Consider the following 23,498-nt stretch of genomic DNA (forward strand, 5'->3'; position numbering starts at 1 on the left):
GTGAAGAAATCCAGATAACTACTGAGCCCTGCGTGCCTCTCTCTCCTCTGCAGTGCTCTTCGGCCAGTTTGTGGTTTTCCAGACTTTGAACACTGATGTGGTGGAGATCTACGATGGCTCCCTGACCAATTCAGGCCTTCTCTCATCTATTTATGGATCACATTCAGGTAATAACCTAATTCTTCATGCCTTTATCTACTTTTCTTTTTTTATTTATTTGTCATAGTGGTTCATAGCCAAAGTAGTTCTTTCAATGCATAGCATTTTGGTACGGCAAGCAGCACCGAAAACTGAAAATCCTATCAGCTTTTTTCTTTTTTCCTCCTCGCTGCATTTCTGCAATGAGATTACGAAACACCATAATGATGCATATTGCATAAAGTATAATTACAACGAAATGACCTCCTAAGATCCTAATTAAAAAAAAATTGAAAGCAAACTAGCTGTTGTGAATTATTGTTACACTAGATTAGACTGTGACACAATGCAGAAAACGCGGCTAATTGATTTTATCTGCCGACACTGAGAACGCAGATCGCATCAGGCAGTTCATTCAGTTCAGACTTCCGCAGGAAACACAACAGAATCATTTTCCGCTCAATCCTGACAAAAAGGTCAAGTGGAGCACGTGTTCATAATTAACACGTGGTCCGCCGCTTTTGTTTTACATGTCGACTTGGTCACGCCGGAGAGCCGTACAGCGGAAAATGTTCACGACGCTTCATGTTGATTTGTCACGCAGGAGAGACGCTCCCTCTGAGTTCAGGAAACAAGATAACGCTGAGGTTTACTGCAAATGGAACGGAAACGGCAAAGGGATTTCATTTTGTTTATCAAGGTGAGCGTTCATTCTATTTGTTTATATATTTGCTTCCATTGTGTTCCCGGACTTTTTGAAGCTGATTTAGTCAAGCGATGGCATTTTCCTCCTTTTGAAAAAATAGATTTGTTTTTGCTACGCACTTATCGCATAAGAGAGCGTTCGGCGGAACGCAGTTGGCCGTGTCCGTCCACGGCCCGAGGCAGAGGAACAAGAAGCCGGCCCCCGAACGCCGCAGAGCAGAGTGACTAATGTCCTGTGGAGAGATTAGCCGGAAATTCGCTGTTTTTTCTCTCCATCTGCTTTGTCTTGCCGTCTCTCTCAAACCGCCGTTTCCCCACCTGACACAACCGGCCACCCGCCCACGCCTCTTTGTTTCTCCGTGTCTTCCTGTCCTGCCGTGCCCCTCGTCCTCGTCACTCCTCATCCACAGCCGTCCCCAGGACGAGCGCCATTCAGTGCAACTCGGTCCCGGAGCCCAGGTTTGGAAAGCGCATCGGGAACGACTTTGGCGTGGGCATGGCGGTGCTGTTTGAATGCAATCCAGGCTACACGCTGCACGGCTCCACTGCCATCAGGTGCGAGGCCGTGCCCAACGCCCTGGCCCAGTGGAACGGCACCGTGCCCACATGTGTCGGTAAGTGTCCTCATTTTTCTAAAGATTGTCTTATCCTCTGCAAGCACGCACACACACACACACACACACACACACTCACTCAGACACACACACACACACACACACACAAACACCTTCCTCTGAAAAGGAAGGAGCAGGTGCACAAAAGTGATTGGTGTCTGGGTTTGTTTGTTGTTGTCTTTTTTTGGTCATTACTTATTCTGATGCCTGTCACCTCTTGCAAGGCATTCTCTTATTTTGGACCTTGTGGTTTACACACAAAGGGAGCCGCAAGGACTGCCAGAAAAACATATCGCATAAATATCGCCCGGCCTGTTGGATATAGAATACGTTCAAGCCTGGTCAGCTTTTGGAATGCCGTGAACTAACTCCAATGCACTGAACAAAAAAAACCCAAAACAAAACAGATAACGGCTGAATATTTCGTGTAACGTGGAAATGAGACAAACACAATCTGCTCAAATGGTGCATGAGGCAGACAGACACTGCAGTACTACATCTTGCCAATGAACAGTTGTCATGTACACTGGGAAATCATGTGGTAGCATTAAATTCATAGTGAGTAAAAGAGAAACGTGTCTTGCTTTTGTTAGGTCTGTACAGCTCAAACTAGGAGTTTTTTACTCGACAAACCATGTTTGTTTGTGGTGTAGCACCAAAATGAATTTATCAAATCTGGAAATGGCCATAAAAAGGCCCCTTTAATACTTCAGTGTCCAAAACCTCACATGATGAAAGTTGCCATACTTTCCTTGAAAACCCCCCAAAAAACTGAACTAAAAGTCAGTGTACTGAGCCGCTCTAAGCATACGAGAGATATCACAACAATCAAGTCTCAGCATATTGTTGTGTATTCCCACTGCATTGCTGTGTTGCCTCTCCCTTTCTTCTCTTTATGTTTCACATCTGACTGCAGCAGACAAAAAAAAAAAAAAAAACACGGGCTGGACTACCTACACAGCAGGCGAAAGACCAATCGCGAGGCCCACTTCGCGGCCCTTTGATCGCGGTGCAACATTTTCGCTTGGCTTCAGAGATCACAAACAGAGCTTCGGTGTGGTAGATGTACAAATCCCAAGAAAAGCTGCTGAAAACTGAAGCCTTATTCACGCTGGCTTTGCGTCACCTGGGGACTTCTAGTCATTTGTATGTCTTGGCAGCGGACGTCTTAATCCCGTTCAAATCGGCTGCAAATGTGCAAGATGTGTGAAATTTGCAAAGAAGCTAATTTGTTACACGCATTCCTCGTTGCAAGACAAAAACGTGAGCGCTCGTTGGGAAAAGACTGTTTTGATTCATTGATTGAAAGTGCCAGCAGCAAGGGTCTCTTAAAGCACAGTATTAAAGCCGAGGTGCCTAATGCAAAATTCACAAGCAGCCGGATTGCACTCGGCTTCCTCCCGGTCCTTCTCTCTGCCTCCACCACCAACCCTCCCAGCCCTCCCCGTCCTAATTCTGCTCCCACCGCAGAGATCGGCTTGATGGCGTCTTTAGACCAGATTGAAAATGATTTTGATATTTTGGACGGAACTTGTTTTTACAGCATGCAGCTGGCTTGATGGCCCAGTTAATACATATTTAAAAAACCCCAGCAAGCCGCCCCTTTCATGCTCTCCCAGCTGCGGAGAGCTTCAATCTGGGCAGCTACCGGCGTCAATGTGGATGTAGCATCGGGTCGCAGCAAAACAGGATGAATTGAAAACAGTTTGTTGGTGTTCAGTCAGTATGAGCCCCAGAAACGCTCCTCTGTTTTGTTTTTTTGTGTACTTTCTAATGGCATTGTCACGCTAGACAATTTCAGTCAGATTTTGGCCTGACAGGCAAACATTCCCTGTCGTGAACGTGCACCTGGGACACCTTGAAGACCTCCACACAGAAAGTCTTGTGTGTCAGAAGGTTTTCGATACCATGTGTTCCTTACTGTCACCTTCTTGTTTGTCCTCCCCAACAGACGGTGACTGATTGGTGTTCTAGAATGTATAGTCACTCCACCAACTGAGACACAGCAAGAATTCACGGCAGTACGACCATCTAATCTGACGTATAACTATCGCAAATGACAAAAAAATCGTATTGACACTTACCAAAAAAAAACAATTCCAAAAAAAAAAAAGATTGGCGATCTTGACCTTCAACCATGACACAAAGTCTCAGTTTCAACATTTTCCGCGAATTGTGACATAGCTTACGACATCTTCCTTGACCACAACCTCATGTTTGGCCTTCCCCGACAATCTCCGAACACCAAGACACAGCTATAATTCACTGCACTGCGATCTGACATGTAACCATCGTGAACGAATAAAGAATTGTGTGGTGTGACCCTGGCCTAACACCGAACCGTACTGGCCCGCGCAACGATATGGACTTGCAGCAAGAGAGTGTCAGTGATTTGTAGCCGGGGTTCATCTCAGTTTACCCCCCCCCCCCTCCCCCCCACACCCTCATCACCACCGCTGAGGAGCAGCAGCAGCAACACCCAGTTCCAATTTTAAACAAAGTGATTTTTATCTGGAGATTACATCTGGCTGCAGCTTCTCCCCCAGCAGCAGTGTGCTCATCCAGAATAATGGATACGGTTCCACAGAAGCTCTGGCGAAAACACAGTGCTCAGCTACCCTGCCGCTCTTCACGGGACACGACGTTGTTGTCCTGCAAAGGTGTCTTGAAGACACGAGTCCAGCCCCGTGTCTCGCAGGGCTCGAACCTCCTGCACCACAAAAACACTTCCTGCTTTCGATTCCTTGAACACAAGACTGGCCTACCCGAGTCTTAGCCGCAGCACCTGGTTCTGTCATAATTGAATCAGCCTCGCCTGAACGGTTGCATAACGTTCCGCAGGCCTTTTTTTCTTCTTCTTTTTTTGTACAGTTTTGTGGAGAAGCAGTTCTGAAATAAACGGATGTTTATCTTGGTTCGTTTATAAGATTTGACTCGAAGTCATTTGCTTTTAGCTTAAGATTATGTAAATGCAGACGAGCTGCGTTAAATGCTCTCTCTTTCTCTCTCTCTCTTGGCGTCAGCTCGTCTCACTGGTGAGATGTGACTTTGAATGCGGTTGTGCTAAGATTGTAGGTAGATGACTGACAGAGGAGCATCGTGTCGTTTGCATTTTTTTACATGCAACTCATCTGAATCAGTCAGCCCCCCCCCCACAACCTCCAACCACACCCCACCCCACCCCTGCTTGCAAGTGCGGAGAGAATTTCGTTTGGCCGACATGAAATAAGCCTTCATATTGCCATGACTCAGTAAACCCACGCCGTGGAATGCACTGTTGGAAGTGCTGAAGTGCTTCTTCAAAGATGTCGACAAGTAAACAGCGTTTCACTGTGCTCGTTTCTAAACGGTGGATTTTTGCTTGGAAATAGCCTCCCAAGACCAATTATAGCATCTCGCTGTGGCAGCGGAGGGCCAGAGTTCCTCTGTTGACTAAGATGAGCTGCTCTCAAGGTCAGGCCACTGGTGGCAGTTTGCATGTGTTCCTAATGAAACTGAACGCTACCTCTGGCCCGTCCAATACAAGCGCTTGTATTTCAAAATGCAAAGAACCAGTGGAAGCAGCCATCTGACTTGCTTATTTTTTTGGACTTCTTTCACTTGCTCTGCTTTTCAGATATTGTCTTATATATATAATAATATAATGTGTAATATAAGAAAAATATGCAAATAAACAATGAAATCAAGAATATATTTTATTTATCACAGAATATCAAAGTAGTGTTGTCAAAGTAAATATAATGTACTGTAGAATAATGTATCATGATTGCCTGCCAGTCAAAAAACATAGCCAGCAGCTAATGCTGTTTGCGGGGCCACTGCATTGAAAAATTTGGCAACCCCTGTTCTAAAATACGCCTTTGCAGGAGCAAGCCATTTGTGATGTCAGAAAGGGCACGGACACCCCTGACTCTTCTCTCACGCCAAGCTGCTCCACTGGGCTCGGAATCCAAAAAGCTAAAGATGTAATATTGGGATTGATGCGGGTCTTGAAGGGCCTTGCTCGGGTCGCTCGTCGCCTCCAAAAGATGCAGTTGAATCCCAAAACTGTGAGCAGCGAGCGTCTCCGCCACCGCCGCCACCTCTGAATTTGCTTCCAGTAACGTAGCCATTAACAACTGGAAGGGAGCAGAGTTGGCCACAGATGCCATCTCTCTTGGAGCAAACTAACCTTGAAAAACTGGCAGGGGATGTCGGCCGCGGCGCTTAATTACTCGCAGGAAGCTGTAAGTCTGCATTTAGGCTAAAGAGTCAACACCTGGAGGTGAAGAGGAAGAGAAGAGTGGCGGCAGTTAGAGGCAAGCAGGCTCAACAATATGAGAGACGTCGGTAATTGATTAGAGAATAAATAAGGAGCCCTTTGACTGCATCATTTCATGACATGTGGAGCTTGTGATTTCCTGCGACACCTTTATGTGCGCTCGGCTCAGTCGCAAGGAGAGCCTGATACTTTGATTAAAAGTCTTTTAATTAAACGTTTCGGAGAAAATCCACCCCCCCGCCCCCTGCATATCTGATGGTGCTAAACGGTGTCACATAATTTGCTCGTCTACCTGCCGTAACTCTGATGTATGAGCCTCCCACCGACTGAGTCTGGCGTGCAGCATTCACGCCACGCTATCGCGATCTCTCATCTTGCTTGACCAATTATATTAGCTGACGACTGGGGGAGCTCAGAGGGCTGATAAAGTATATTAAGAATTTATGGTGAAATGTGCCCGTTAGTTGCGACAGATTAAAGAAATTATGCTCTAATAGGCAAAATACAACGGGCCAATATTTCATCCTCTAAATAATTCAGTTGTCTCTGAGCTTCGTACCGCCGTTCGATTTGGAGCTGGCCAAGCATTTTTAGAATTCTTGCAGTGTTTTGCTCTCACTGGCGTTTGAAGGAGCTTCTTCTTATACTGAATCAATGGGAAGGTGCGTCACAGGTTTCCAACGTCCTTATGAGGAAGCTGGAGATTACAGAAATGCTGTGATGGTGCAACTCCCCCTGAGACACCGTATAGCCTTTCATTCAGAATCATTTGTGAGTGACGAGAGCAGAACCCTTTGATATGAGTCTTTAATCGTATGTGAAAGGGCCAACGTGAACTTTGAAAAGACTCTTCTCAAAAAAGAAAATAAAAAACCCTGACAGCATTCTTTTTCCTGTCTGTCATGAGTGGTATTTTTTTCTTTGTCCCTGTGGTTTTTCACCACCAAATTCTCAAGCGGCTGTCGCTTGTCATAAAGTGGGATGATTATTGACCTGGATGACCGTGGGTAGAGCCTTCCTTTGAGTAATGGCATCTATTTTATTCTTCTTCCTCCACTGTGGAGCTCAGCGTGTGGAACCTCTGAAGGCTCGCCCTTGTGCCGAGCAACAGCGTTAACGCTGAGAAGCTCGATAACTTTGAATGACAGGGGAGCGATACAGTCACTGAGGAACTTTGAGGCTTCGTTTGTCTGAGCACTACAGCAGGAGTGTGGAGTCTTAGTATCTCCGTTATGAGGTTGTACCTTAAACCTCTCGTTAATGGTTCTTTTTTTTTTCCTTTTTTTTTGTTCGCCCAGAGAGTGTTTTCTCTTTACTTCGTCCACTTTGTTTGACGACTGTATGCATTGCTGGAGATGGATGCAGTCATGCAGACATTTTTTGTATCAAGTTGTTGATTCCTAAAATTTACTGCAGCTCACGTCACAATTGTGAACAACTGCAACAACAACAAAAAGTAGACAGACTTGACCAGTGTCTCCGTTGTAAAGGCTCTTACGACTGACAATTCCTCTTACTATCTCCAAGTTCTGAGTTTTAACATTCATCTGGGAAATCACCCGGTGATCATTAAAAAAAAACATTTAAACAATTAAACATTTGATTAAAGATAATGGCATTTCTTTTTAAACCTGAATCCAGCTCCTTTGAATGTTATTTATTGTCATCCATGTTTTGTTGTTTCACAAGTCAATGGCTTCTGCTATGAGAAGCTGGTTACAACAAAACTTAATGCCCACACTATGAAGTTAAAGCGGCGTGTAAAGGGTAGCTGGCAGGATTCCGGGACGGTTGGTCTTTCACTGAAGGAAGAAAGACAGAAAAAATTGTCATGTTGCTTAGGAAAGGCATCACATTCTACGCATTGCTAAATCTTCATCGACCACGAATAATTAGTCGTAAATTTCTTTGATGCTTTTTATTTTTTCAATTTCCCGACTGTGGCTCTGCAGTTTGGTGTGCGGATGTGAGTTTCGTCACGGGTCATTTTGTCTCTCTCACTTTCTGCTTTTTTTTTTTTTATATATCTTCTTAATTTCCTCCCCTCTCCCTCCCCAGTCTCCTGTGGCGGTGTGCTAACTGACCGCAAAGGCACTATCCTCTCTCCCGGATACCCGGAGCCGTACGCCAACTATTTGAACTGCGCCTGGAAAATTTCCGTTCCTGAGGGAGCTGGGATCCAAGTGAGTGGCCGCCATCACAGCCCGCATTTAAACTGCGGTGAATGAAACTCGTACTCCTGTATCTGTTTCTGCCTCGTATGTGACATTAAGTTTTGTTTTGTTTTTTTTGTGCAGATCCAAGTTGTGACCTTTGCTACGGAGCACAACTGGGACTCTCTGGATTTCTTTGATGGGGTTGATGGCAACGCTCCAAGACTTGGTAGCTACTCAGGTAAAACCGATACAGCCAGCTCTTGAGCTGTCACGTCACCCCTGAATTTCAATCAGATGTCACAGTGCCCCATCCCACACACGCACACACACACACACACACACACACACACACACACACACACACACACCAGATGAATGCGGTAATGAAGCTGATGACATTTTGTGTGTCCTTTGAAAGTGCCGCAGAAAACCTAGTGAAAGAGGTCAGACGGGACGAAACCCTCCCATTTCACTTTCGGAGATCTTCACTCACTCACGTTTACTGCAGAATTTTTCTAAACTATCGTTGCCCTGGGGTTTAATGGACGTCATCCTCTTGCATCATGGCAACCTATAAGAAGCCATCCATCACTTCATGCCAGAGAGGGGATTTCCCATAAGACGGGATCTCCTGTAGCTTAATGGCGTCTGCCGTCACGTCCTGAAGACCAGGAGCATCATTATTCAAGTGGTGGACATCTTTTTTTGGAGCCACGGTTCTTGACACGTTTTAATAGCTCCGTGCTGCAGCCCTCTCTGCAGGGCAGCGTGTGTTGTGGAAAGGGTAAGACATTTAGAAAGCGATAAAAACCAACGCAGTTCTGCTTTGAAGTGATTCGGGTGATTATGAGTTCATGTCAAAGTCTCTGCACAAATTGGTGAAGACGAAAATGATGCAAGAGTTTTGCTTCACATGCAGAATCTTCTGTTTTTCAGCTGAATCACCAGCATTTTAGCTGGAAGGACCGGTTGTCTGAAAGACACCTTTGTGCTACAAAATGTGTAACAAAGCAGGAAAACAAAATAAATTGACATCATATTAATGGTACTTTTTTTTTTAAATAAAAGATCTTTATTTCCCACTGTTCTGAAGTCATAAGTTTGTGAAAGCATCTATGTCTTTGTGTTACTATCTCTTCTTTTTCACCTTATTAGCTATAAAGACAGTCAATCAGGCATCTTTTGATTTTAAATAATAATTTTTTTTTACATCCATCTTACAGTAGAGATCACTTGCACAGATAAAAATACTCGGCGGAACAGATCACAGTAGCAAAAAATCGCCATCTCCATAATATATGCAGCACATCAACATATGTTCTCGTGTTTGTCGCACGTGCATCTTTTGCGGGTCTTGATCTTTGATGAGGACTCGACAGAATCTTAACGTTGTCCTCCGCGTTGTCAATTACAGGCACCACAATTCCCCAGCTGCTGAACAGCACGTCCAACAATCTCTACCTGACCTTCCAGTCTGACATCAGTGTTTCTGCTACCGGCTTCCACCTGGAGTACACAGGTATGAGGGGCGACATCTTGCCTGCCTGTCACTCATCTCTCCACAGTCTGTTTCCATGTGTCCATCTTCTGCTGGTAAAAGATCATAAAAAAGTCATGTAATTGCTACTAGATGTGATTGCTACTTGGGACGACCCCAGTCCATGTCACTAAAGTTTGAGTATTTGCAATTCAGAGACTTTAGTAATGCATTATAAAGAAGGAACGAAAAACTCATTAAAGTTGTCCCTTAGTTTTTTTTCTTTGTTTTGTTTGTCTTTCAACGACAGGATCTGTCACGATACCCTTTCATGTGGCTCTTTCATCCCAGGTTTTGCTTTTTGCGATTAATTCAAATCCAGTAAACACAATACAATCTCTTTGTAGTTTAGCATTGCAGTGCAACCATGAAAACAAATTTAATAAATGTCTAAAATAAACAATCTAAAAAATGTTTATAAAATAAGACCTCAGTATTTCCATAGGGCAGCATTGTTGAAGTAAAGCTAGACCACTTCACTCAGCCTCACGGGTCACTTCATATTCTGCCACAAAGCAAGAAATAAAACTCCATTTCAGTTATGTATAGAATAAATAATTTACGGTAAAATGAGAACAGAAATCTAATTTTCACTTCAAAGTGGCGTGGCAGCTTAATGTAACATGGAAATGAAGATTTCGGTTGATTCAGTGTCTTCTGCTGAGTTGCTGAAGTGAGATCCAAGTAGGAGGACGCGTCATATTAGTGGTGTTAAAAGTCAGCATGCAAATTGCTCAATACAAAATCAGTACCACCACCATTAACTGGTTGTAGGCCGACTCATCGCCAATGCAAACAATGTCTTGTTTATACCGAAACGTGACGTTTGAGAAAAAACAAACAAAAATGTAAAACATTTGGATCATTGCCACCTGATCCTCAGCAGTTGAAAATCACACGATTGGTCCCTGCTTTGCCATCTCGTACTGGGCACAGGACACCACTGATGTCTACTAAAGTCAGTAAAACGTTTTTTTCCGACTTTCCTCTTTTCTAGCGTTTTATTCCCTGCTGGTGTCGTTGCTGCAAAAACCTCCCAGCGCTTCAACTCGCTGCACCCACATTCCGTTTCATGTGTTGTTAAATATGCTCGTCTCTCAGTGGGCTATTTGCCAGGGGCCATGTTTGTGATGCACTCAAGAGCGTGCCGAACATTTACCTTGCCTTAAAATACGAGGAGCAGAACGGGCCCCAGTGGAGCAACTGAATCACTGAGTCACTTCTTGGAAGTTGATGTCAATGAAAACCCGACGACACGTTCTTGCCCTAAACTGCTGCTTGTGACGACTTTGTTCCACTGTTACACTGACTACCTGTTGTTTACAGCAGTCTTCATGTGATGGGATTTCCAATTCGTTTGTGTGAGTCGAATGATTTGGCTCCGCTCCTAAGAAGAACCTGTTCGCTCTGCTCCCAAGCGGCTCTTCATTTATACCACTTTTACGATCCAACTGTCGGCGGTATTTCGCAAACTGTTAATCCTCCAAGTATGTTTTCTCACGTTATTATTAAAACCTGTTTGGTTGCCATCTGGTTCCCTTGTTTGTCTGCAAGCAAGCAGTTGTGATTTGCAATCAAGCCAAGTTTTATTATTATTATTTATTTATTTATTTTTAGGAAACTGCTAGCTTATAAATCCTGTTCAATACATTTTATGATACCTGTCTAGTTCTGTCGCTCACAAGAACTCTGGACGCGGTTTTCAAACAATGCATCTTTTTTTCCCCTGCTGCATTTGGTTGCCTGGATTCGCGCTCTTGTGTCTCCCCCCCCCCTCCCCGCTGCAGTTTCATCTTTTCGTTAATACGGTGAAAGAACAGTGCGGCGGCACCGCAAATAGCAAGCGGGATTTGCCAGAGACCCAGTGAGTCAACCATCTGTTTTAAAATGTTTCCTTTGGGGTAGCGGTTGTCGTCCATTGAGACCCGTCACAGAAATCCTGCCGACTCCTGTCACTACAACTTCATAAGAGCTGAGCGTTTAACCGGCTCTCCAAAGACAGATGGTTTCCTATAGTGGAAAACAAAAGCTGGCTCTGTCTCACATGCAATGTGACGGTTTCATCCCCGAGTCCTCGCACTGTAATCAAGTTTGGCACATTTTCCGCGCGCCAGACTGGGCTGCACGCCGTCGTGCAAGAAAGCACAATGCAATTCAGGTTTGAACTACAATGCGCCGCTCTTTCTGTTTGATGTCACTCGGTATCTGCGGCAGAATTGTTTGGCCTCTAAACTCATTCTGCTGTAAAAAAAAAAAATAATAATAAATAAGTAAAAAGCTGAAGTGTTGCTTTCATCTCTGGTGCAGGTGTTTTGGTGTTTTCAGCTCATGTATTTTTATCCTTGGTCTAAGGCAGATTGGGACAAGTGGCGCTGGTGAAGATGCTTTGGGTTTGTGCGCATACAATCCAGAGAGTCGTTCTCCTCCTCTTATGCTCTTTTTTCCTCCCCGCTTCTCAGTCCACATTCATCTCTGTGGACAAATGGAGCAGAATCTTAAGTGGGTGAAATTGTGTTTAGAGTTTTTACGTACAGTACGTTCACCCATTTTGTTAGGCTATTAATTCTATGAGCTTCTGTCAGTTCAGCAGGTTCCACTTGATGGTCAACCTCTGATACCTCTAAATATCGAGGCACAGTTTTGTATCGCCTCGGAGACTTCTGTGAAAACATTGTTGTTTTTAAGAAACGCTCGCAGCCTTTCCGTTCTCTCAGGAGATCGAGCTGCCTTGACAGATTTTAGAATACACTGCACACATAGAGAGCATTCAATCTTTCTGCTTGGTTTGGCCACTTAAGCTGCAAGTGCAAGAACAAATTGAGGAGGATTGTAAAAATGACAAGTCAAATTGTGGTTGGGGGGGGGACCCGGGAGACTCTGACCCACATTTACAGTGAAAGGAGGAGGAGGAGAGCCAGGAGACTCTTGGCAGATAGCCCTCATCCGCTTTCTGGTCTGTTTCAGCTCTCATTGGCACTCTTAACTCAGAGAAGTGACAGCTCTGCCTCTGTTACACTCCTTAAATTGTTAGCCTGCGCCTATTGTATCGCCTTATCTGTGTTATTTGTCTTTTAGCACCGTCTGTTTTGTTCTATTCTGTTCTGGAAAAGCCCGCTGCCCCGCAATCACCAATGTGATTCAACCAAATTGCTTTGGGATGTAATGGGGGATATATTAGTGTTAATACTTAAAAAAAGACAATTTATCGGTTTGTTATTACTTGCAGTGACTCATATTTTTTTTTATATAATGGGCTCTTCAAAAAGACTTTTGGTTTGGTAATTGTTTGTATTTGCAGTCATTCTCAGAAAATAATCAGTTGGTGGAAAACTACAATAATACATACTCTTAATATAAAAACCACTATGTTCTGTTGTGACATTTCACTCAGCCCAAACTGAATTTAACACCCTTGAAAGTCCCAAATGGTTTTGGCAGCAAGAAGCAATAACACTTTCACCATCAAAGGTAAGATTTTATCAGTGCATCGTGCCATCGCGCCTCTTAAAAGCAAAGCTTTTATCAATCATTATTGATTCAACATTCCACTAATCAGTCTCCAACTGATGCCTTATCCCTCTGAGTCACGCTTGAAGCAGATTCAAGCCGAGTCTGTTTCTGAAATTTAACCAAAAAAAAAAATACACAATCATTGATTTTTGAGTTGAACGCGCCACTAAATTAAAAATAAGAAATCTCTCTCGCCGTCCTGTTGTCCTGCGCTGCCAAGTGTGTTTCGTTTGCCGACAGTGCTTTCATGAAATACGTCATCGAGTCTCGTTGAAATTAATTAAAACACGAGGGTTTTCGAGCCCACTTATGACAGAACTTGACAGCTTCAAAAGATCCACCCACTCCCTCTGCAGCACAGGCGCTGCTCTCACTTGCCATATTCATGACTCCTCTCATATCTCTCTGCGCTCTGTGTAGGTGACTGTGGACTCCCACACACACACACTGTTCACCCAGCCTTTGCTCAGTGGAATGACCACTCCCGTCATTCATCACTCTGGAAAGTTGCTTGTGTTGGTGTTTGAGCTCCGTCCCCGGGCCTCTCAGGCTGCCGTCCTCCCACATTGTTGTTTTGAACTATCAACACCTTTTCTGGCTTAATGTGCGAGTGTGTTTCAACTGTCGTGGGTGTAATGGAGCGTTCCTTCTTCCCTCTACCCTCTGTATACTTTTGGTGAGATTAAAAGGGCAACAAAAAAATAACCAAAATCTGTCCAATCATAACTGACCATGTTGGAAATGCACCAAATCAGTAAAAACACTTATTTTGGAGTTCTTATGTTCCCCTGTGTATTCGTTTAGTTGTGCGCCTTGACATTTGAGAAAAGTGAAGCCAAACTTTAGTTTCCGCCGTCCAGTGTGGCCTCGGCGCCGAAAGCCGAAACTGCCGCCGCCGCCACTTTTCGCCATTAAAATGCAATCTCAAGCCTCTTAGTACCTGGCAAGTGGAACAATGATCACTTTGTTCCGATGGAGCTCAATGCTCCTGTCAAGCAACACTTCAGGCATCGCTTTGTAATTTCACAGTCGTTGCTTCGGATCACAGTCAGAAGGATTTTGCGATTAAAGGCACCAGTAGAATAGCTCAGTGACGCGTCCCAGTTTGCAAACGTTACGAGTGTGAAGAGGAAAAAGGAAAAAGGGAGGGAAAAAAAAAACTGACTCGTCATGCAACTTAATGGAGCCCTACAAGTGCAATGAAATCAAGCACAAAGTTGTTTTGGTTTTATTATAATTCCTCTCATTTCCCACGCTCGCAGATGAAACGGAAATGACTCCATCAGCAAACAGCTGGTGGGTCGCGTTGTGCAGAAGAATGATTGCTGTCCACACTTGTGTGTTGTGACTCTGTCCTAAGCAATAGGTTTGGATTCGTGCCCCGAGCCGCTGCCTCCCAGTAACGGACAGAAAGTGGGCGACCGTTACACTGTGGGCGACATGGTGTCCTTCCAGTGCGATCAAGGCTTCTCCTTACAGGTGGGTGGAAAATCAAATGAATCCACTGAAAACATCGCCGCACGCTCGCCAAAGTTAAAACTGCAGAAGTACATATTTCATGTAATTTGTGTGTCGTGTTTGTCGAATTAAGAGCCAGCGCGGGAAGAACTGGAGGGAGGGTATGAAATTGTTGACATGTTTCAGGTCGTGTGTTTATTTGATGCATATTTTTGGCTGTTGAGGCTCTTTCCCTGCTCCAGTGTGTTTGTGACTAAGCAGCTTTGCCTTGATAGACACTTGAGTTTAGAGCCGTAGAATCATCCAGTGCCACGGGCGGTGGATTGGGTTAACAGTCAGCTCACTAATCCCACACTCATTTTTTTTGTAAATGTTTTTTTGTCTTTTCACGTTCTCTCTCTCTTTGCAGCCACCAGCAGAAACTTCTTACACACAGCTTCAGGCTATGTGTGTGTGTGTGTGTGTGTGTGTGTGTGTGTGTGTGTGTGTGTGTGTGTGTGTGTGTGTGTGTGTGTGTGTGAGAGAGATTTTTTTTTGCGTTTAACTAAACAGATCTGCTCTTTGTCTTGTTTCTCTCAGACAGCTACGTACTTCTTTGTAGTCGGTGCTCAGGTGGCACTTTTTGCCGTCCATCAGCAAGAGTTCCCTCTTTTATTCTTGATGCCATCATTAATTTAGGGCAGCAGGAGAGGTTTTTGGGCGAGTGGGGGGAGAAATCTGACTGACTGAATCCGAGGAAGGAGGGGAAAAGTGCTGCAATCATCCATCCTTTTGATCTCTCTATGTACTGTACCTTCTCTTATTTGTATGATGCAGTGTTAAAAAAGTGCTGAATGTATGTTTTGTTTCTTTTCCCGAACAGGGTAATGCATACATTACATGCATGCCTGGTCCTGTCAGAAGATGGAATCACCCCGTGCCTCTTTGCATAGGTGGGATACATTTTTTTTTAGTTTATTTTTTTAGCATTGCTCTGCATATTTGCAAGGTCTTATTGGGACTGTGTTTCGCCTGACTTGAGAATTCTCTTTGATGTAGCACAGCAACAGTCTCCTTTTTTTGTTTTTTAGTGAGTCTCTCACACACCTTTTTATTGACCTTTTGTGGTTTATCCCTTCTGTTGTATTTTTGGCTGCTTTTATTTCTTCCCGTAAGATACATAATCATGCACAGCCACACAATGTACCAGCGCTCCACAGAAGTCTTGTTATTGCATCAGGAAAAGCAATATTTTCATTGTACGAGTGGGGCTGTTTTTAAGGGCTTTAGAGGGTCTGAAGGCTGGGAATTATACATTTTCTGCTCTCCTCCCAACTAAAAATCAATCTGACTCACCGCCGTCTCTGTGTATCACTGATTTCCAAAGCCCGTGATGAAGGACTCTGTCTGTTTCTGCCGATGCTAATTGACGCGCTGTTACATTGCCGGGATTACTGAGGCACTCTCACCCATCACCTTTCACGTTTAAACGTGTGGTTGACCGCTGCACGGACGCGAGCACGTGGAACACTCACATGTAAGCGTTGAAACCCCTGTTGTAGCGCGTGCGTGTGAGCGCGCGGGACTCTCGCCCCCGCTCCTCATGCAAATGTTCCATCCCCGGGGTTCTCGCACTTCGCCGCAGACATAAATCCGAGCTTTGCCGTCGACGGGCTCCGCTCTCGGACGCATTTGTTTCCTCGTTAGCTAAACTCCTCGCCCGTTTAAAGAATGTTCGCTTAGCCCCACGCCCTGGGAGCCGTGCTCGCCGCGTTGCCGATAAGCCCACATCAAAGCGGTTGCACGCCCCTGAACAAACAGCATCATCCACGTACGGCGAGCGCCTCTCCGCTGGTCCTTTTCATTCGGCGCCATCCGCAAGCAGGTCAAGCAAATTCCCTTCGCCGGCAGCGCGCTTAATCCCCAAGATAGATTTTGTCTCCGTCTGGCTTCGCTTGTTGGTCTCCAAAGAAATTGTAGTACCACCTCCCTCGCGGTAGTCACTGTTTTCCACATGCTTGATATTCCTATTGGGCTGGAAGAGAAAAGTGCGGCGATTTCTCCACGGGTTTATTTCATAGCCCCTGATGGCTGTAATAGCATTACTGCAAGGTGGTCGTCGGGGCTTTAGAATTTACGCCAAAGGGGCTGACTATAACTTCTCAGTTCAGTTCAACTCACGAAAAACATTGGGACGCACACATAAAAGAGATAAGAGGTGTTGTAAGGGGAGCGCCAAGCTTGCACCAACACAATGCAACAATGGATGGTCCTTTGATTCTAATTTAAAACCCCTCCAAACAAGGACTCGGCCTGCGGATGTAATATTTTAAAGAATGTTCTCCTGAGGATTAAGTAGACGCTCGAACAGATGCTAAAATCCCCCCCCCCCCCCCCCCCCCCAGCTGTAATCCAAAGCTCATAGAGTCCACCCACAGTTCATTTTTTTCCCCCTCGCCCACTAAAACTGGCTCTGGCTCGCAGTGAACAAACATGAGACGTGATTTCTAACAGGTCCCAGTGTCAGACATAGCCGTAACCGGCGCTTCCTTTCCAATTCACCTCAGCTTTACTTGGCTATGGCGTCATATCATAACGGTGTTATCTCGGGGCGCTTAACGTGTTGAGCGGGTCAGGACTGCGCTCTCACCCAATTGTTCCTGCATTGAGCAGGCGCCGAGGCAAACAGTGGGAAGAGGGAAAAAAACACGCAAGTGGATCCTGACTCTGAAAATGAAGGGGTGGGAGGTCATTCGCTGGGAGCACAGCAGCGCGGGTGCAGGAGGCAGAAAACAAACAATAGCGGCGCAATATCGAGCAGGACCAGAGCAAGAGTGGCACACGAGCGGCTGGCGGTGATGCTTCCTCCTTAAAGAACACCCACACCGCTGAACATTTCCCAAAACTCAAACACGCGCACAAAAACAGTGTCCGTGCCCTCTGCCCTCCCACGCCTGGTCAGTGCTTTTTTTTTTTAATTTTTTCGTCGTTGTTGTTGTTGTTTTTCACAAGTTTTCCCATCGAGGCATTTGTTACCCGCGTGACATGTTCCCTCTCCACGGTTGGTCTCCCCCAGCTCAGTGTGGCGGCGCCATGACAGAGTTCAGCGGCGTCATTCTCAGCCCGGGATACCCGGGGAATTACCAGAGCAGCCTGGACTGTAGCTGGAGAGTACAGCTCCCCATTGGCTTCGGTATTTGCTCTTCACTCTTGGCTTTCCTTCTTTCTCCTCTTATTATTTTCTTTCACTAACTCTCAGATGTTTTTGTTTTTTTTCCCGTGAACTTGATTTGTTTATTGCTCTCAATGCTAACCCAATATTGAAAACAGAGACCAGTCGGTTTATGCATGCTTTGTTTTCTTGAAACAAATAAACTAGTGCCTTTTAATTTCCCCAAAGAAAATACACCCCCTTTCATTTTGACTTCATTAGTATTTTAATCTGCTTTTTCAGGGATCCATCTGCAGTTTCTGAACTTCTCCACCGAGCCCGTCCACGACTATTTGGAGGTGCGCAGCGGGAACCTGGAGACGGGAACAGTGATTGATCGCTTCAGTGGCCCCTCGGTGCCCAACTCCCTCTTTAGCACCACGCACGAGACCACCCTGTTTTTCCACAGCGACTACTCCCAGAATAAGCCTGGCTTCCACATGGTTTACCAGGGTAAGATGCTTTGTGTGTGTGTGTGTGTGTGTGTGTGTGTGTGTGTGTGTGTGTGTGTGTGTGTGTGTGTGTGTGTGTGTGTGTGTGTGATGATTGAGGAACTACTTAGTAGATAAAAGGTATTTATTTTTGACACGGCCAAAATCAACAAACATGCTCTACTGTAAATGTGATCAAACTGCTTTGTCCACACAAACTAAACTCAATGTTGCTACCCAGAAATATTTTTTGTTTGATATGTAGTTTTTTAGCAAGCCTTGACTCAACCAGTTTTATTAATCCAGACAAAGACAACACACTTACAAGATAAAAAGAAAAAATGTATTTCCAATAAAAAAAAAAGAAGTAAAAAACTAAATCAAAAACTAATTTCTTCCCTGTAATAAAAACATTTGATTGATTGGCTTTCCAAAATGGTCTCGGTCAGAAAAGTCTCTCTGCTCTGTCATTGCCTGCTGCTGAGATTCATCTTGACTTCCTGCCTGTCGAGTCTTTTGGCCATTGCAGTCCTTGGACTGTTACCCTTGTCGCCACCAGTCTCATTGGCACTGACTGTTATAGTCCAGTGTCTGGCTGAGTTAACACTGTGCCTTGTCATAATGACCTTTTGATTTTTTTTTTATCCTCTTCAAATCCCCCCCTCGATCTGTCCACTAACTCTGAGCTAAAGTGAGCCGTTATACTGGCCACTATATATGTCCAGCCACTGATCAAATCAAGCTTCAGGTCATCTTTTTAAATTGATTACACATTCAATTGACAGACGGAACTTCTTTCTTTTCCCTCCTAGCGTATGAACTTCAGAGGTGTCCAGATCCGAGACCGTTTCGTAACGGCATTGTCATTGGCCTGGACTACAGTGTGGGGATGACCATTTCCTTCGAGTGCCTCACGGGTTACACTCTTCTTGGCGAGTCGTCCCTCACGTGCCTGCACGGAGTCAGCAGGAACTGGAACCACCCCATACCTCGATGCGAAGGTGACCTAACAGTGCCTGACGCAAAAGCCACAATTTTTTTTTTTTTTTCGTCTGATGGTGGTACACAGAAAACTGCAAGAACTTTAAGACAAGAAAATATGCAAATGAAATATGCTGTATGTCATCATTAGATTATTGCCATCAGTTTGTACATTCCATAGGAAATATAGCAAAGCAGGGGTAGGGGATATATAACGTTAGAGTACTTCAAAAAAGTTTGGAGTGCTTGTCTCAGTCTGTTTATAATTCTCCTCTTTTTCTCGCACATAAGAGTTCCACTACTACTTCACTGGCAGCGTGGCAACACTTTACAGAACTATTAACTGATACAACGCATTATAGTGATATATGGAGCGTTTAAAAGGCTTTATCACAAAACTAATTATGCATGTATCATTGTACATTTCAAGGAGACCTCGCTGCCGTGGCCCAGGTCTAATAAATGAAAGCGCTTTGCTCAGAGTTGAGCTCTTAATGTAAAATAGGTTTTACTTGTCATACTCTACTTTGTTTCTTACGAGTTGACTTCTCCAACCCCTGCATGATGTAGTTTGAACTTTTAGTTCGGAGTCAGATTTTAACACGTTCTCCTTGAAGTGGTGTTTAATGTTAAAACCAACCGGTGGCATTAGGTCCTCAACCGCCAGAATCCAGTGTATCTCGGACCTTTATATCTATGTACCACCAGTAGCCCAACGGCAAGCTGATCCGGTCAAAGTTAGGGTCCATATGACCGTGAAGAGAAGGAGAAATAGTTTTATGGCCCAAAGTAATTCAGCAGTTGGTTTTTCTGTCAGTCCCTCTGATTCGCTCCTCTCCCTGCAGCTCTCTGCGGTGGGAATATAACATCCATGAATGGCACAATTTATTCTCCCGGACACCCAGCTGAGTATCCGCACTTCCAGGACTGCATGTGGACCGTCAGGGTTCCTCCGGGGTATGGCATCCACATCAACTTCTCTGTCATCAACACCGAGCCGATCTACGACTACATCACTGTGTGGTGAGTTCCCGTATCTCTCGCAGTGAGACAGTGTTCATCAAACACACTTCTGACTCCTGCAGCGCACATTAATCTTTTGGAAATTGACCTTGCACAGCAGATGGATCCTTCGGATTTCTGAAATCTCTCTCCGCCATCGTGCCCAACTCTCCAAAAAAGTAATTTCACTTGACATCAGCTAATCTGCTTCCATTTATTTGACGAAACTAGACAACAACTGCGAGTAGTTGCACAGAAGACAAAACAGAACTATTGGAAACAAGTTCAAGCGTACGTGCCGCTGCAGGGATTGGTTTAAACTGCAGTAGCTGCAGGTTTATCGAGCCATAATGGAGCATTCGCTCTCATAATTGAGCTAAAAACAGCACTGAAATGGGGGGAATATGGAAGATAAGCCCAAGGATTTAAGAAACCTTCCACCTGGTGAGTCTGGTTAAGTGAAAATTCTTATCGTTAAAAAGTGTCCTGGAATCCTCTCCCTCAAACACTTGACCCCAGTGTTGCTGTAACTGATTCCTTTAGATTCTAAATGTGATAGAATGGGTTTTTTTTCACCTACAGGGCAAAAAATGAATAAATAATTTAAAAAAAGAAAAGAAGAACTGGTTTGCCACAAACTATCATCTTGTCAAAACCTTTCATCAAGGCACAAATTGGCTGAACTCTTCATCATCTCTCGCTCTCTGGCGAGCATCAAAGAAGCGTCTAGAAATATTTGCAGGGGTGATGAAACCTCATCACCGAGAGTCGGGCGGGACGCTCCTTAAGATGCGGCACTTCAACCCCAGATGATGAATAAACTGTTCATCGCTAAATCATTTTAGCCACGCTTCACACACTCTGGCAGCTGTCTCTCCATCAAATTCTCTCTTCACCTGGCGTCACCTCCTCGATGATCCTCTCTTGTCGAGAGAGCCTCGGGCGCTCGAAGGTGGGGGGGGTTCCCACATGGTTGATGAAAGGCCCTTCAGCGTCCAGGAGGGGGAGGGACTCCAATTCAAAGCAGGGGGGTTGGGTTGGTGGGGGTCCGGGGGGGGGGCGGATTGGCAGCTCTGTTTCCAAGTGAAATGGCACATAAACAATATGTCCCCTGACGGTAACATTTCATTTCCCTGCCTGACTGCCATCTCCCATTCTGCTGATCACTCCGAAATGAAACTGTAATAAGAATCTTTTTTTTTTTTAATATATAGGATATTAAAAGTACACACACGTGCGCATACAGCCACAGACACACACACAAAGCATTTAGCATGCATCATTCAAGTAAAATGAATAAGCCCATGGCTCCCTTAAAGTACTGGTAATGAAATACTTTTTCTCTTGTCATATAACAGTGGAGCGCTGCTTCGAACATTCATCTCCCCTCCCTCGCATCGCCCTTCATGCTACACCCAATGTGTTTGGAGTTGGTAGTGGTTTATATGCAGACGGTGCAAATGTTCCCACAGGGGAGGGAAAGATAAGCTCATGATAATAGAGGTGCACCTGTGCTCGGGCAAGCAGCAGCAGCAGCAACAGCGGCAGCAGCCGATGTACGGCCTCTAGTAAAAAGCCTGATTGCAGGTGACAAGTTGTTTTATGACCCCGCATCCATCAATCTTTTTTTTTTTTTATTATTCGGGGTGAAAATATTCACGGTAAAGGTCCTTTGTAATAGGGATACCTGTCGTCACATTGTCAGTATCCTCTAAAAGTTGATGGCAAAGTGATTTACGCGGACAGCATAGTAAGTGAGTTACAAGTGAATCGCACCCGACGACGTCACAGCAGCGGTGAAAATCAAAAATGTTCACCAGACAGTTTCCCCTGAAGCCACACTGTCGAAAATCTCTACAAGTTGCCAAATCCACATTATACCGCTAAGCGCTTGTTGCCATGTGTTTGCGGTTTATCCTTCCAGTTGGTTCCAGCCCTCAGTCCCTCTCCTCGCGCTCCCCTGGGATCCCCGGGGTTCACACACGGAAGCCGGATTAGGTGAACGTGTTTTTGGGCCTGCCCTCGGCCCCCTCCCGCTCAGATGTGGCTCTGATGCAGCAGGGGGCACCACAGGGGAGTTTCCTCAGGGATCGTGATTTTCAGGTGGAGCTGTGCAATGGCACATCATCCCTGCGGTCCTGCAGATATCTGTTTGCAGCGTTTATGGCCACCAGCTCGCGGAGGCGGCTCACTGCTGCTGCTTTTGTCTGGAAATGTCCAACTTCACTTTTGGAACTAGTTTGTTATTTTCCAAACTATATTATGCTGTTTCATGTTTACGGTTGCTCCCTTTTTTTATTTATTTATTATTATTTTTTTAAGACTAATTGATACTTAAGGCAAGACTGTGTAGTTTTCTACCTTAAAGGGACCCTATTAAAGCCCTTACCAGATTTCATAAATTCATTCCTGTGGTCTACTTCCAACAATATAAACAAGTTTTTTTTCGCTCAAAACTTTTGAGCTGTACAGGCCTTCAAGCTGTACAGGCCTTCAAGTCTTTTTCCCACTCAGCCTGAAGAGCCGGTTTTGTCTCTCTCCCCTCCATCCATGGCTGCACCTTGGAACACCTCACTCCCTTGTGACTTACCAGCTGCTCACTGCTAGTGCTACCTAGTGGGGAAGACAGCTGCTAGTTCTGAGTGTACTATGATGATCAGCTCGACTTGTGATGTAGGATTTCAAGATTTCAAGTCTTTTTTTTTATAATGGCACGTTTCCAAAATCTTTTTTTCCAAATCAATTCTATGATTCCTGGTCTCAGCCTATCCTCAGCCAGCCAATTGTACTGTGGCAGTGGTGACACCAACTAAATGTAAAACAGATTTTGAAATTCTGATTCATGGAGGTTGAAAAAAAACCTTTGCCACAAAAGCAGTGTTTGGCAAACATGGCGTAGGTCGATTTTTTGAATGCAAAAAGATTAAAAATGAAATGAAATGAGACAGATAAATAGATGCAAGAGGAGAAAAATGAAATGTCTGGAGCATCGCAAGCAGCTTTTGTTCTGTTTAATCTTCGGGATCGCGCAGCAACTGCAGCTGCCCACTGCTTCCCTGCAGACTGGGAGGAATGCAAAGAACAAATCTCACTGAAGGTATATGCTTTCCTGTAAATCTTATACTTGGAGACTAACTACTGCTTCCATTAAAATGACTGAGCTGTAACAAGAGGTGCTCTTTGATCCCGACACCCTATTACTGGCGTTTCCCTCATGCATCATTTGTGCTCTCTGCGCTCGGCCCCTCCCCTCTTCTCACTGCTTAATCCGCCCCTAACCTTCATCCTCCTTCCTCATCAGGGACGGACCCGACCAGGCCTCGCCTCAAGTTGGTCAATTCAGCGGCACCTCGGCGCAAGAGGGCGTATCCACCACCGCCAATCAGGTCCTCATCAAGTTCCACAGCGACTTCAGCACCAGCGGCTTCTTCGTGCTGCATTATTACGGTAACCTCCCCTTTGATAAGGGACCTTGTACGGCAAGGCTGTTGGCGCCCCCGCATTCGATCTTCACT

At 45.0% G+C, this 23,498-nt stretch overlaps 1 protein-coding gene across 6 annotated transcripts in view; it reads left to right on the plus strand.

The window, feature by feature from the left end:
* The window catches only part of LOC142879402 (CUB and sushi domain-containing protein 3-like), a 194,173-nt gene that overhangs the window by 100,307 nt on the left and 70,368 nt on the right, over window positions 1-23,498 (plus strand). For 5 of the 6 annotated variants that reach the window (XR_012925297.1, XM_076012676.1, XM_076012678.1 and 2 more), the window contains 13 exons: window positions 54-167; window positions 743-838; window positions 1,254-1,457; window positions 7,777-7,901; window positions 8,016-8,112; window positions 9,289-9,393; window positions 14,282-14,400; window positions 15,242-15,311; window positions 17,435-17,551; window positions 17,813-18,022; window positions 18,813-19,001; window positions 19,827-20,004; window positions 23,285-23,430. Coding sequence is in view for 5 of the 6 variants with exons in the window: in XM_076012676.1 (XP_075868791.1) it covers window positions 54-167; window positions 743-838; window positions 1,254-1,457; window positions 7,777-7,901; window positions 8,016-8,112; window positions 9,289-9,393; window positions 14,282-14,400; window positions 15,242-15,311; window positions 17,435-17,551; window positions 17,813-18,022; window positions 18,813-19,001; window positions 19,827-20,004; window positions 23,285-23,430 (1,770 nt within the window). In the remaining variant the exon portion in view is untranslated. The remainder of the gene's footprint in view (window positions 1-53; window positions 168-742; window positions 839-1,253; window positions 1,458-7,776; window positions 7,902-8,015; window positions 8,113-9,288; window positions 9,394-14,281; window positions 14,401-15,241; window positions 15,312-17,434; window positions 17,552-17,812; window positions 18,023-18,812; window positions 19,002-19,826; window positions 20,005-23,284; window positions 23,431-23,498) is intronic. The other variant, XM_076012677.1, reaches the window with a different exon arrangement.

The sequence above is a fragment of the Nelusetta ayraudi genome, unplaced genomic scaffold, assembly GCF_046127955.1.
Source record: "Nelusetta ayraudi isolate G7.1 ecotype Tasmania unplaced genomic scaffold, CSIRO-AGI_Nayr_v1 ptg000136l, whole genome shotgun sequence".
Classification (NCBI taxonomy): Eukaryota; Metazoa; Chordata; class Actinopteri; order Tetraodontiformes; family Monacanthidae; genus Nelusetta; species Nelusetta ayraudi.